Raw genomic sequence first — 15,750 nt, 5'->3', positions numbered from 1 at the left:
GTGCCAGGAACAGATAATTCCAATCCAGCAATCAATTACTCAAGATCTAGAAAGTTAGTTATGCTCTAGAAAGTGGTCTCTGAATTTTGAGTGTGCCACTGGGGAAACAATGACAATTCTTCTGTATTTCAGACTATATATAGTCAAGATCACACAACATTTATCATTCAAATTTTGATCTTAAATTACAACTCTATTTTAAAATCTTATCCTCCAAATTATGCTACAAATTGACTTAGCATTTTCCATTACTGCTCACTAAAGAAGAGCTACACAACTGCACACAAACCTGTACTGTTTATCCTCAAATCATGTATATCGAGTTATAACATGAATACACAACATATGATAGGCCTCATGTATTTGAACCAGGGAGCACTTCCCCCTGGGGAGCCCTCTGAGTAAAATGTTGGCTGGAACAGCAGTATCCCTCAGATCTCAGAATGATTATGGCAAAAGGCTGGGAAAAAGTTCCAGCCCAGATATTGTCCCTTCTGGCCAAGAGGTTATACCTGGGAAATATCCAACTGAAATTGGGGGCAAACATGTTTACTGATAACATTAGATCAAACTAGAGTCCAGTAGCACTTTGAAGACCAACAAAGATTTATTGAATAAATCTTTGTTGGTCTTAAAGGTACTATTTGACTCTGATTTTATTGTGCTACTTCAGACCAACATGCCCACCCATTTGAATCTATCCTAATTAGACCAAACTCTTGCTTGACTGTGTTTGGCCTATCAATACAAAGAAAAAAGGTCAGAAAGGTCATCTTATTTCAAAACCATATTCCTCCCAAAAATTAGAAGTAGGTATGGAGTTGACTTTCTTTGTTGTCTATCCTTGGAACCTCAGGCTCAGAAGCATCCTGTCTCTGCCAGGTAGTTCCACACTCTGTCATGGCTAGTCCTCACTGACTGTCCTTTCTTCTACATTTTTTCCTTATCTGAAATTTGAAAGATTTGTACACTAGTGGATAATAAAGAAATCACCTGAGAATTGAAAACATATACATGGACTTTGCTGGACTGGACCAGAGGTTGCTCTTAATCCGGAATTCTGTCTTCCAGAACTGCCAGTCCTTAGGAAGCACCCACTACACTGATTGTTAGAGACAGGGCAATACTTTACAAGGATATTCTTGTCCCTTCTCTGATTACAGACACAAGAATAGGCTGGAGGTATATTCTTTCAATATAAAACCTTAGACTCCAACCTATTGTGGGTGGTGCCAAAAGACATCACGGCAAGGAACCAAGTATGCCTCTCTTCACCAGAGTAAAGGTTCATTCTTACCTAACCAGTTATTTGAGTTGTGCACCCCCGGTTATGTCTTCTTCACTGTCTTATCAAGATGAAATGGCACTGCATTGCACCTTAGCTATATTATACAACCCATTGACCTTTGATGCAGTAATGTCACTTCTGGTTTGCACTTTTCCACAGCAACGAAATAGACAACATTCCTTTGATTTTGGTTGTTGTATTTTAGATAACACAGTTTATAATTGCTATTCAACTAAACTACAGCAATAGGTGTTTATCTCTTTTTAAGATAGATAAGAAACTGTTACTAATTTTACTGATCCCTAGACATCCCTGTGTATATTTGGCTATATTTAGCAGTGTTTTCAAATTCAAGGAAGCCAGGGAAGCCACCCAAATTAATCTTTCTTGTTTAGGCTGCTAGTTAATTGATGAATAATTATTTCTTCAATAGGTTTACTCCTGTTGAAATCTGTAAAACTGCAGCTATACAGCATGCTCAGGAACAACTAATGTGACTGGCAAGGCTGGTTAATCATCCTTTTTCTTTGCTGAGTCAACTCCTCCAAGCAAGAGACAGAAAAGAAACTGGAAACTTGAGACAGCTCCAAGTTTCCACCTAAAATCTCACCTATCTATCACCTAATGGGGGGAGGCAAGCACTAATTTATCGGTCTTCTGTTAAACTTACATATTTCAGGATTCCCCCCTAAAAAGCTGGTGGACAGGCAATGTCAGTGGTAACTCTCTACTACTGCCCATGGTTGGGATGTCATGATATTGCTGCTGGACAACGTGGCATGAGTAGAACTCTTAGGGAAGGTCTTTAAATTTTTTTTTTGATAATTCATATATTTGGGGTCCAATTACGATCCAATTCTTAGCCTTGTGAATAGCTTCAATATGCCTAAAGGTTAAACAGAGCTTAAACTGAACAAATTCTGCCAGAATCTAAATGATCCATTACCTCTGAGTTGTTCATCCACAGAACTAAAGACAGACTATCCCTAAGGAAATTCTGTTAATATATTTTAAAATATGGATAAATTGCACAACTAATAACCTTGAAAATAATGGGGATGATGTCTCCACCTTACACTTATAACCATCTAGCAGTTATACAGACTTTGCTGCTAACCTCCAAAACAGAGACAGATGGGAAATAATTAAAAAAAAATCCTCATACTTATTTTGCTAAGCATAGACTTGTGCTTCAGAATCCCTAGAGGTGCAGTTAGCTCATGGTAATCCACCTCCTGTCAGGACTTATTGCTTAATTATAGTGATGTATTTAACTTATTTATCACAAGAAAGCAATGGTTTCTCACTTTAAAATTGTGTGTATTAACCATGTTGCAAGAATAATAGATCACAAGGATATATAGTAAAGGATTTAAGGCTATCAAATAAGGCACACTGTTGATATCTAAATGTCCCTTGAGAAGTTAAGAAACGCCTATAAGCATATTTAAAATAAACTGCAATCATTCCAAAGCCTTTAATGGTGGTAGGAGAGCTGTTCTGTTCACACTATCTCGCAGTAATCACCATAGTTTAAAATAGATTTTAATCAAGTGCCATCTGCATAATAGACTGAACAAACAACATAAAATTCTAGTATAACTTACCATATAAAGTAAAAATGGTTAAGCCTCTCTCTGACACACATACAGAATAGGCTGCAGCACTTCTTAAGCAATCATGTTTCAGTTAGTTAACACTGATGTTTACAGTACTCTCATGGCTCTCTTTTCTCGAAACCCTGCGAAACCCTTTCCTAAGTGAAATCCAAATGAGCATGAAACAAATATTCTTCCATCTTGTTAGAGATATGTATTTGTGAAGATATAATGGGTAACACAATTATTTAGCAACACCAAATCCAACATAATGGATAATTAGTTCTTACTAGATGGCCATAATAGTGAAGTGGCCAGAATAAACCCACTGAACATGGAAAATGTCATTTAACTATTTTTTACCAAGTCTCCCAGTAAACCATAGAAATGGGATACGTCAGGTTTGTCAGGCCAGGCTTGACAATTAGCAGGATACCGGGAGATACTGGTTAGTGGCATGATTCTCTGGGAAAATCTGAAAGTGATATCATCCCACTCTTGGAATTACCTGAAAGTCTAAGTTAAAACCATGGAGTCTTTGGCAATTTAAGATTAATGTCACTTTAGAGTACTGTAAACAGCAGTTTTTTCTGGAAGTGATGTAACACCAATGGCCATTTAAATTTTTATTTTTCTCTTGTTGCTATGCCTGTTTGGGCGGGGGGGGGGGATTTCACATCCCCATTGGGAGGCTGACAATCTTACTATGTGTACAAACGTAAAAGCCTCTTACTTACACAGGTTCAAGTTCCTATACAAGCAATATTCTGAACAATATGACTTAGACTATTCCCAGACATTTTAGGAACAGAAGCAAAGGCTTCAAAATAGCTGTAGTTAACCCTCCAGTTCCAGGACATGATATAAGACAATGAAACTAAACTTTAAGAGAAAAAGTTATGTTACAAACTCAGCATTTCCAACACCATTTCCAAGGACAGTGTCCACACAGAGGCACAGAAGATTCTAGTTTTTACTAAACCCATTGCAAGACCTTAGTTCAAGAAGAGGTATCCACTGAGAAAGATTCTTCCGCAGGAAGAAGGCTCTTTATGTGTGGCCAGGAGGATCTATCACCAATTTCATCTTTTGAAAATGTCTTTCTTTTAGATTTAGACTCACTCATTGCTCTTCAGTGCCCAAACAACTTGCTCTAGCCACAATTCAAGATTTTAGGTCTGATGTATAGGCTCTAATACAGCTTGATTACCACATATTAAGGAAACTACTTTCTCCCTTGTGGCCCAATGTAATTATTAAGATAAATTAAGAGTGATTCTACCACCCAAACATAAATATCCCTACAGAAAAGCATTAATAATGAATGACCATTTGACTATAATTAGAGTTTGTTAACATTTTCTTCCAAGTTCTACAGCACCGGGGGAGGGGGTATCTTTTCAAATGTCAAGCAGAGTGTTTGGACTCGGTATACATAGGTGAGCTTTTGTGATGAGAGTATATTTACTAGGTGGCAGTATTATTACTTGCTAATTAGAATGATTTCACATGGAATATTTGAGCCAATTAATCAGATCTGCTAAGTCATAAAAGAAATTACGATGATCACAGAATATGCAATCAGTGTCACAGAAAGATAAAATAGGGGAAGATATTTCATTTACTGCTTCATTATAAAATTGAGCATTCTGGAAAAAAAAACCCTTTAAGAGAAGCAGAGGGAGCTGAGCAGTGCCCTGAATCTGGCCCAATATGCAAACATTCTAAAAATTAATAGAGACTGAAAAGAAAATATTGAATTGGTTTATATTTATATATTTCATATGCAAATTATTTTCCCATGTAAAATGCATATTGAAAAATGCTAAAAAGTATAAAATATGCAAGAAAAAAAGATTTCTATGAAATGTGTATTCGATTAATAATACCCTTTTTAACCAGAATTTATTCAGAGACTGCTGTAGGACTTATTTTTTAAATACCTGATTATTTTGCAGTTTCAGTAATGAAAGTATTGAAATAACATAAACAGGCATAACTCATAACTGAATTACATCCTTGATATACTAGATTACAACTCATCTTTATTTAACTGACCCCTATTTCATGGGTTGCAGATAAGAGATACTGAGTTTGGTGCTACTAATCTTGGTGGAATTTACATAATACTGTGAATCATAAACTAAGTTCATATGTTAGAAATCATGCCGAAATTGTCCACAGCAGGATATCACATATTAGAGTGGGAAATTTAATTTTAAATACCATACACCTGAGTCAAATCAAAAACATTTTTTAAAAATTGACATTTTAAATCACGTCTGTTTTATAAATCTGACATGCTCCCTGTTTTGTAGAAGCCAGGAGTGAAGGATTTATTTTCAACAAGAAAATGGATATGTGAGCAGAAATGTCTCAAAGCACCAGCCAGTGCTTCTTGTGTAGCTTAAGTCACTTCAGGTACAGGTGACTGCATAGAGAGAAAACTACTCAGGGAATGAAGTTCCATGTAGGGTGGTCCTTTTGCTGTTCTAATCAGATCCTGAGTGTATTCCTGATGACTGAGGAATGTCTGTGTATGGTGCTTCAGGGCAAAAATGTGGACCCAAGGTGTTCTTTGGTTTTTGCAATATTTTTGTTTCCATTACATGTGCTGTTTCCAGTGTGTCCAAAAGCTCAATTTTTTTCATTAAAATGTTTACTACAAAAATCATCCCAGCTGGAAGATGATGAAAACTTCCTATCATGCTTTATACATTTCTGGGCTTCAATTAAAAAGATTTGTTGATGATGATGTATTTCCTTATGTTCCCCTACACCATTTCTGTCAAACTCATGCACATCAGCTCCCTGTAACTTCTCCCATTCCCATTGTGTTCAACAGGCTGAGTCCCCTCTGTCTAAACTTTTTATTCAGAGATAGCTTTTAAAAAATCTTTCGTAAACCACCAAGACTTATCTTACTAGCCTCCATTTTGACTTCTGATATTCTCATTCCCATTTCTACTCTTAAGTGTCAATCCCTGATCTCATTTCCACTCATCACTTCCCACAATATCCCGTTGCCAGGACAGAAACGTCTGAAGGGCACAGACTCTCTTGATCTGTGTTCTATTCACTGTCTAATGCACATTATTGCATAGTAAGAGAAAATGTAAAAATGTAAAGGGAAAAAAAGCATGTAGAACATTCTACTACTTCAGAATACAAGAAAGGAACTTCACTTTATTGGAATACTTTGCCATGTAAAATACTTAAAATGAGCCACGTTAGAAGAACTCTTATCCACTGCATACAAGGAGTATTTTATGTAAAGGAATATTAAAGTGTGTAATTCCCTATCAGTATTCTGTAGTACTATACAGGAAAGACGATACCATATCCTTTTTTTCTGCACAGATGAAATGTATAAAGATATTTAGAATTAGTGCTAATTCACTGCCCTAAATATTCCTTGGAGTGGGAGTTATACTTCACCCCACTGCTGGGTAGGAGACATTTTCATTCTGATATGAGGCTGATACATTTTTTTCTTGAGGATAAAGACCCTGAGATCTCCACTGCTGTAGCACTTTTTATCTTCAAAGCTTTTTATTTTAAAAATATTTATCAATCTTTGATATTTTTTCTTTGTCACTGTGTAGTTATTTTTATGCCATTGGTGTTTGTTTGATATTTAGAAGTAATAGTATTTAAAAAACGATGGCAAAATAAATTGTGTGCTGTTTTCTTTGAAGAGCTGTATGCAGTTATCTTCACTGACCTGCATCTCCTGCGTCTTATCCTACAAAGTGGGCAGATCAGAGGGTGGAGGTGAGAGATAAAGGTAAAGGTAAAGGTATCCCCTGTGCAAGCACCGAGTCATGTCTGACCCTTGGGGTGATGCCCTCCAGCATTTTCATGGCAGACTCAATACGGGGTGGTTTGCCAGTGCCTTCCCCAGCCATTACCGTTCACCCCTCAGCAAGCTGGGTACTCATTTTACCGACCTCGGAAGGATGGAAGGCTGAGTCAACCTTGAGCCGGCTGCTGGGATCGAACTCCCAACCTCATGAGCAAAGCTTTCAGGCGGCTGCCTTACCACTCTGCGCCACAAGAGGCTCTAGGAGGTGAGAGATACAGTATGTGAATTTTGTTCAGCCTGTTTATATACATACAGGGACTAATCTGTATCATTCTATATCTTTTAAAATAAGTCTTTTTAGAAGCAGGAATTTGTAAATGAGATTATCTACTGATCCACAGAATAACAACTAAAAAAACACTTGAAAATCTCCACAGAGTTTCATACGTACCTTAGAAGTATCATCACCTTCATCTTCATGAACTGAACTGGATGGTGATGGAGTTGCAGACTTGCTTCCAGGAGGAGATGGAGAATTGTGAGGAACATTGTTTCCACCCATATTCAAGCCAAGTTGAGCACTTAGCTGTGATTGGTTAATAGTAGTCAGCTGACCATGTTGCATCATTCCCGGCTGCCTAATGTCGCCAGGCTGAACTCTTGGTCTCATGGCTGACATCTGGGGGTGGGAAGTATACTGAGCTCCTTCTGTATTCCGTAAATCTTGCATCTAAAAAAAAGGAAATAGGAATGTAATTGTGTCTCATTATTGTGCTGAGAATACATTGCCTCATTACTACTTGGCAAGTTTTAAACTGAAAACTTGTGCACCATGTAAGAAAAATATAGCGTATCAGATCAGGGCTAAGGAATTCAAGCTTGCTTGACCTCAACCAGGGCCAGAGCATTCTCCATACTCGCCTCAACCTGGTGAAATGAGCTCCCAGAGGAGATCAGGGCCCTGATGGATCTTGAACAATTACGCAAGGCCTGCCAAAGGGAGCTCCTCTGCCAGGCATTTGGTTGAGGTCAACCTGAACATATCACCTTCCATTGGCTCCCGAGCATAACTCCCATGAAAACCACTGCCGATTTGATCAACGCACATGAATGTCAGTATAAAAGGTAAAGGCAAGCACCGAGTCATGTCTGACCTTTGGGGTGATGCCCTCCAGCGTTTTCATGGCAGACTCAATACGGGGTGGTTTGCCAGTGCCTTCCCCAGTCATTACCGTTTACCCCCCAGCAAGCTGGGTACTCATTTTACCGACCTCGGAAGGATGGAAGGCTGAGTCAACCTTGAGCCGGCTGCTGGGATTGAACACCCAGCCTCATGGGCAAAGCTTTCAGATGGCTGCCTTACCATTCTGCGCCACAAGAGGCTCCTGAATGTCAGTATGCTGTAGTTAAATTACTGTTCTTAGCTTTGTTCTACTGTTTCACTGTTCTATCATACTGTTCTATTGTCATCACTGTATTGTTACTGTTTATAACTACCAAGTTATTTGTACTGTTCCCTGTTCCCTAAGTTCTATGTAAACTGCCCTCCTCGGGAGAAGGCAGTATCAAATAAATAAATAAATAAATAAATAAATAAATAAATAAATAAATAAACAAACAAATAAACAAACAAACAAATAAATAAATAAATAAATAAATAAGCAAGCAAACAAATAAACCTTATTGTGTTTTTATCTGTCTTTTTCTGGATTTAAAAAAATGAGCTGTAATTGCATCATTAGATCATTAGATCTGAATCTTAACATCTCTATACCCCCTGCCCCTGCTGTAGCATGCTATACCCCCTGCCCCTGCTGTAGCATGCTATGGGGGCCCAGCCCCTTCCCACTCCCCCCCCGGCATGTGTGCGTGAGCTATGCCAGGGCATCAATGTATGACAGGGAGCTCTGCCCCTGTGCATATACGGGGAACGGTGGGGAATCCTGCCCTGCCGCAACAACACAGCGGCCGCCTAGCATAGCAGCTGCCGTGCCTAATAGGTCAGAGTGTCTTTTGTGGGGAGAGGAAGGGAAGGCGATTGTAAGCTGCTCTGAGATTCCTTTGGGTAGTTAAAAGAGGGATATAAACACTTCTTCTACTTTAATATTTCATGTCCAACAGGATACCAGGGGGCAGGAATGGGGGAAGGGGTCTGTCAGGAGTTTTACATTTATTTATTTTCCTACTCCCGTCAGGCTGTCAGGCAACACTTGTTTGCAACCCTATGTCCTTCTAAATAACAAAAAGAAAAACAATAGTTTCCTGTCAAGTTCAAAAAGTAGGATTGCCACCTCTGAGTTGGGAAATTCTTGTTGATTTTGGGGAAGAGCCCAGGAAGTGTGCAGTTTAGGGAGGAGAAGGAGTTCAAAATCAGCACTTTTCACCTGGGGAAGAGATCTCAGTCACTTGAAGATCAATTAATTAAAATTCTGGGAAATCTACGAGGCCTGGAAGCTGGCAATCCCAGCCTACATCCTTATACTTCTCACACAGTACACACTATGAGATTATTCTAAACTGCAAGTTAAGTAGCCAATAAAAGTTACAATATTTAACCAATAACAGTTTTACAAAAAAGCAAGGATTTTTCAACAAGTTACTAAAAGTGGTGATTGACTGTTCATTTATTTATTTATTTATTTACATTTTGGCATTAGATTGATTGCATTCATGTCAGTAACCTGAATCGTGAAGGTCTCAAAACTACCCTATAAGCAAGTCCAGTTTTCACTAAAACATTTTGAAATGGATTTTGGCAATATTAAAAAGCAGGCTTTATATACATTTGTGAATTAAATTTTCTGGAATAAAAAGAAACACATAGAAAGTATGTATAGGACAGGAAAAAATTGATACACACTGTCTATCTTACATCTGAGAGACATTTTAAGATTGTTGCTGGCTTTTTACTCTCTGCTTTCAAACACCAGCTCCATCTCAGCCAAACATATTAGCCTTGAAAGCTATCATTATCTCTGCCTCTAGCAGACAATCTATATCTGAACAGTTGTACACATAAAACTCTAACTATTTCTTGGCTGTATCGCTTCTGATCCAGCTGTTTCACTGAATAGCAGTTGGTGAATGAAGAACTCGAATATGGGCAGCCCTGAGGCCTTATTTGCTAATGTTAGTCACCAGCTGCTGCTTTCTGTGGAGTTAGCAGGAAAGGCCTGGAAATATGCCAGTTGCAGCAAGAACAAGGGAAAGTAAGGCATCTCTGAAGCTTTTCCATTTAGCCTTGCCTGTTACCATTTGACCCTGAATACTGTACAGTCCTCAAGGCTACTGAAATGCATCGCTGGCCTTAAAGTGTGATTACAGCTTGTATTGTACAATTACTGAACAAAACATTATCAGACCTTTTTTGTAATGCTAATAAAACACAAATTTAGCATTTTCATATTAGATGAGGTTGCAGCGGAAAACTAGAGCTAAGCTTTGCTGAAATGGATAGCACTACCACCTCCCTGCCTATGCCCCTCAAAGAGCACTATGCACAGCCAATATCAACCAGCTGCTGATACCTGGTCCAAAGGAAGCACATTTGGCCTCAACCAGGGCCAGATCATTCTCTGTTCTGGCCCTCACCTGGTGGAATGAACTCTCAGAAGAAATCTGGGCCATGTCTTAGCACAGTTTTGCATGGCCTGCAAAATGGAGCTCTTCCACCTGGCATTTGGTTGAGATCAATTGAATCAACAACATCTACTGTGTCCCCAGAACTCTTCCTCCCATACAGAAATGCCCATTAAATACATCAAGAGGCAGTCCTGCATTGACCTATCTATGGAGTTACAGTTACAGTTGATATGCTAACGTTTCAACTATTACTGCTGTCATTGTTACTATAGGTTGCTACTGTTACTACTGTTACTGCTCCTATCTCTATTATTGAATATGTTGTACCTGTTCATGTTCTCTTTAAACAGCCCTGAGCCATAAGGGGAGTGTGGTATATAAGTATAAGAAAAAAAATATCATTTTCAATAAAGAAATATGATAATTGTAGGTAACCAATATATTGCAAATTAATAGGAGCAGTGTAATTTATGAAACGGACATATTAGGAGTTGATTGATGTTACATTTCCTGGCCATGAGGTCAGTGATAGGGTCCTTGTTGCTGGTCTTATTCAAAAGCCTGGCAGAAGAGCTCCATTTTGCAGGACCCATGGAACTGTTTAAATTCCAATAGGGACGATATTATTGGGGAGCATATTTCACCTGGTTGGTGCTACAGATGAAAAAGCTCTGACTCTATTGGAGGCCAGGCAGATTTCTTTGGGCCATGGATTACTAGGTTCTTGTTAGCATGCATGGAGTGAGTCAGTTTTCGGGGGGTATAGGCAAACAGATGCTTCTTGAGGTATGCAGCCCTTCAAAGTAAGTATGAAGGAATACTCTGCAAGTTGTTAACAAGCTGGAATATGTCCAGAGGAGGGAAGTCCAGGGATCCTGGAGGTTTTTTGCCTTACTCTGGGCACAGAGCAGGGGTGTGGGTGGGAGGTAGCTGTGAATTTCCTGAGTCATGCAGGGGGCTGGGATCTTTGAGGTCCCTTATTAATTTAATTATATGATTTATATCCCACCACTCCCATACAATAGCTCATGGTGGGTCACAAAGTCCTCATTAAACCCCCCATTAAAACCCCCATTAAAAGGACATACCAATACAATACAGAAAAACCACAGCAAACAAGGCAATAAATAACTCTACCCCAATGCCCAAAAGACTGATATACCTACTATCGGGGACGGAGAGGGGGGCCTAGCTGGCAACAACCCAGGTGCTAACACCAGCCCTGCGAGGGAGAGCATGATCTTCCTCATTGCACTGGCCTCAACCAAAGACCTGGGATATGCTTCTATGTTCCTTTTTTTAATGAATACATGCAGAAGGAATATATTTGTTGATCACTTATTCTATGTTCTGATTTCCTTGAAAGTGTTACAGCACATTGCAAAACAAGTCAGAGCTTTGGTAAGGAATTATAAGCTCAGAGGCTATAGCTGATAAAAAGAAATATTACCAGCTGTAAAAAGAGCATGTATAAATCCTAAAACTAGACAGAGATGATTACTGGAAGACTATTTGGTAAGTACATAGAAACAAGGAAGTGTTAACATGATGTGTGTTTACAATGGCCAGAGCTCAGAAATTACTGGACATCTCTCTTAATGAATGTCTGAAAACTGAGGGAGAAAGTTCTGCACCAGATTCTGCAAAACTTCCAACCAATGCATGGAAGATGGGAGCAACTACACAGGCTTCAGTTATGACACCACTCATCATTAGAAGTCTAATTGAAATACACTCTTTAAAGATGAACTTTACATGACAAATGCAAAACAATTCAGGAACTATTAGAAGACTTATATCCTTCTAAAAGAGTCTCTTGTGGCGCAGGGTGGTAAGGCAGCCGACATGCTGTCTGAAGCATTGACCATGAGGCTGGGAGTTCGATCCCAGCAGCCAACTCAAGGTTGACTCAGCCTTCAATTCTTCTGAGGTCGGTAAAATTAGCTTTCTGGGGAGTAAAACGGTAATGACTGGGGAAGGCACTGGCAAACCACCTTGTACTGAGTCTGCCAAGAAAATGCTAGAGGGTGTCTCCCCAAGGGTCAGACATGACTCGGTGCTTGCACAGGGAATACCTTTATCTTTATCTTTATCCTTCTAAAGCATCTTAGGTGTAACTCTGCTTAGGATTGTACTAAATACAATGTGCTAAAATACAATGTGCTAAATACAATTGTGCTAAAATACAATGTTTTGTACTAATGACGTTGTATAATATTCTTATGAGGGAAGCCATCTTAAGTTGTTTCCCATTGTATCAGCACTTGTAAGTGACCTTAAGCTCCTTTAAAACAATTAAATACTCAAATGTTAACAGCTGATTTTTAGAGCGTGATCATGTAATGACACAAATGTAATAGCGTAACATTTCTGTATTTCTTAGTATACACTTAATTTTATGAATATTAACATTCTCTTCTATTTGATGTGTTAATAACCTCTATGTCACACAGGGCCAAGGTCTCAAAACTAATCATGAAAAACCCACTGACTGCTATTTGCTCTAATATAATAACCCTTTCTTTAAAACAACCTTCAATAAATTTCATTATAAGAAGTTATTAAAAGGGTTAAAACCTATTAAATGTCAGAGAATTTGCCTGACTCAAACTTCCAATAAAGAAGAGAGAATAGGCTTTCTTACTGAATTATTTAAATCTTTACTGACTGTGCACTGAACCATTAAATTAGAAAAGTGTTATTAGAAGTGTTCTCTGGTTTTATAAAAGTTGTAGCTGGAATGTATCAAACCACAGCCTTTAACTCAACTAGTTAAAGAAATAGGTTTTTAATCCAAAATACATGGTTTTTCTTGATATAAAAGGGGTCATAATTAAAAGTCTGGCCTGAAAGGGGAAGATAATAAAATTATTATTACAGAAGTGTACATGTTCATTTAGTATATTCTTTATGAATGTTTCTAATTTGGACAATTTAGTTTGATCCTGCAAAGTCCACTCATTTGGTCCCTCTCAGCAAACAATAAAACATTTAATTGTGACTCATTTTGAAGAATTAATGGTGAATAATTTTGTTATCTTTTACAAGTGCACCAAATTCTAAAAGGGTCAACAGCAGCTATAACATGACAAGTAACATTTGAAATATATTAGCCTAATGTGATAGTAGACATATCTTTATCAAAAGTTCCTGATTAGTTATAAGTTAACCATTAATTGCAAGAATAAAATAAACTATGTATGTGATCTTCCTTTAATCAATTCAACAGAATGTTTGGATCCACTATATCAGGGACTCCCAGATTTTACAATATTTTTATGTGTAAACCCAATGCATATTTGGATGTAAAACAAGCATACTATTGTTATTTGATTTTTCCTGTAATAAATTATTTTTAAAAATTCAACAGCTGAATAATTACAAGCCATACTAATGCCCCAAATGACTTGACTTGAAAAACACCATTGTGTCTGTGTGTCATGTACTTGCCAATATGAACAAGATCCCTAGAATCATAGTCAAATGTTAAAGCTCTGCCATTTTCAGATACGTATAATTATAAAGCAAGATACTTCCAGTAAGTGATGAAAAATGGGTTTTGCTCTGGGGACAAATGTAGCTTAATGATATGCTAATAAGTTCTTCTTCTCTACTGTATTATTTACAACTTTGTCTACATACTATCTGCAGGATAATTATGTGAGTGAAGCCTGCAAAGTCAAGTATTGCATTAAAAAAAAACACACAGAAAAATCTGAATTGATTTTATAGTAGTCAAGAAAGGAATGGACACAGTCCTCAAGAACAGTGCAAATCAATATGTAATGACAAATGCTCATTATACAAGATATTAATGTATTTCATGCTCACTGGAATTTGAAAATATTTTTAAAACACACAGCCAGACAAAATTCTATTGCTTATTATCTAGCTGACAACTTAGGAATAAAAGCAAGACAAACAATTCAAAAGAATTTACCTGATATACCCACAATAACTATTATTTGCCATGGCTTATTTTGAAACATCCCTCCACACCCTATTTCTTGTGGTTTCAAGGCACTTAAGAGCTGTTATAATGCTATGCGTAAGACATGATCTAGAAGCTTAAATGTCACCTCTGCCACATACTTACTAGGAGGTCTTAGGCAAGCCCCTCTGAGGCCCATTATGCACGGCCGCCGAAACGGCGATTTCGGGTCACATGGAAAACGCGGAGGGGGAAGACGTGACACACACCGCTTATGCATTGGGCGGGGTGCGACGGCGGCAAAACCCAGAGTATGCACACGCCGATCCCGGCGCCACTTCTGGTTGCGCCCCGGTCACCCGGAAGCTGCGCTTTCTTCCGTGTTTCTCTAACGAGGCTTTTTCGGCGGCATGCACCAAAGCTGCAGCCGGTTGCAGCCGGCACCATGCGTTATCAGTGATTTTAGTCGCCGCCATTCCACCCGGAATGTGCGTTATTCCCCCCGTGCATAATGGGTCTGAGCGTCACCACCCATATGGAGCAAATAATACTGGCTTACTTTACATTGATGGTTTGATGGTTTACAAGAAGAAAGTGGTTTGTGTCCTACAATTTGGTTTCAAAGACAAAAAATAGTTCCACCTTTGGAAGAATTCCCACCATTTATTCCTCCCACTGCACATCCTAACTTTGCCCATTATGCCGCTCCTAATGATCCCCAGGAAGATTTTAGGAAATACAATGAGCTGCATTGGAGGGGAAGAACGAAACTACTGCTCTGCAAGGGCCACTGAGTAAGTGGATTTTGTGAGATACAAACCACTTTGTGATGGTTTTGAACACTGAAAGTAATTATTATAAGTACTAGCAAAAAGTCCATTGTAATTAAAAATACAATGGGTGCTAGCCTTCCCTCCCCACACTGCACCCCGGGCAGGCCTGCCGAGGCCTGGAGAGGCTGTAGCAGGCCTTTTTGGTGCAGTGAGAGCACTAGTGGTCCCCCCTGGCCCAGGCAGGTCTGCCAAGGCCTGGAGAGGCTGTGGTAGGCCTTGGGGCGGGGGGAACAGTGGCGGAGACTCCCTTCCTCCCTCTTCCCCTGCCCTAGGCAGGCCTGCCGAGGCTGTGGCGGGCCTTTGTCTTGGGGGGGAATCACTGGCATGGGTTATAGCCTTACCTGACCTCCCCCCCCGCCGTGCCAGCGAGGCCATGGCTAACCATTGTTCCCTCCCAAGGCCTGGTCGCCAGCTGGATGACCCTTCTGGAGACCAGCCCTTCCCAGCTCATTCACTGGCTGCCTTATGTCTCACAGTCAGTCAAGAAGAGTGGGCTGGCAGTGGATAGGAATAAGGACAGGGGCAGGATAGCCTACCTCATTGGCTGTTCGCTGGACGTATTGTATGTGATGAGTCCCAAATGAATTCACTTGTTCTGCAAGTGAGTGAATTTGTGGAAGAGATTTTTTGCCAATTTACTTGTACCAATGAAGCACGGTGTGCCCTGGAACTCTTTTAGGACAATGGATCTTTAAACTGAGGTGTGATTTGAA

The 15,750-nt window shown here is 39.2% G+C and overlaps 1 protein-coding gene across 1 annotated transcript in view; it reads right to left on the bottom strand.

The window, feature by feature from the left end:
- The window catches only part of TOX (thymocyte selection associated high mobility group box), a 235,531-nt gene that overhangs the window by 46,642 nt on the left and 173,139 nt on the right, over window positions 1-15,750 (bottom strand). Inside the window, exon 4 of the mRNA XM_077352333.1 lies at window positions 7,143-7,421. Within this exon, the coding sequence (XP_077208448.1) occupies window positions 7,143-7,421 (279 nt within the window). The remainder of the gene's footprint in view (window positions 1-7,142; window positions 7,422-15,750) is intronic.

Source organism: Paroedura picta, chromosome 9, assembly GCF_049243985.1.
Source record: "Paroedura picta isolate Pp20150507F chromosome 9, Ppicta_v3.0, whole genome shotgun sequence".
NCBI classification, from domain to species: domain Eukaryota; kingdom Metazoa; phylum Chordata; class Lepidosauria; order Squamata; family Gekkonidae; genus Paroedura; species Paroedura picta.
This window is presented reverse-complemented; position numbering and strand designations above follow the sequence as displayed.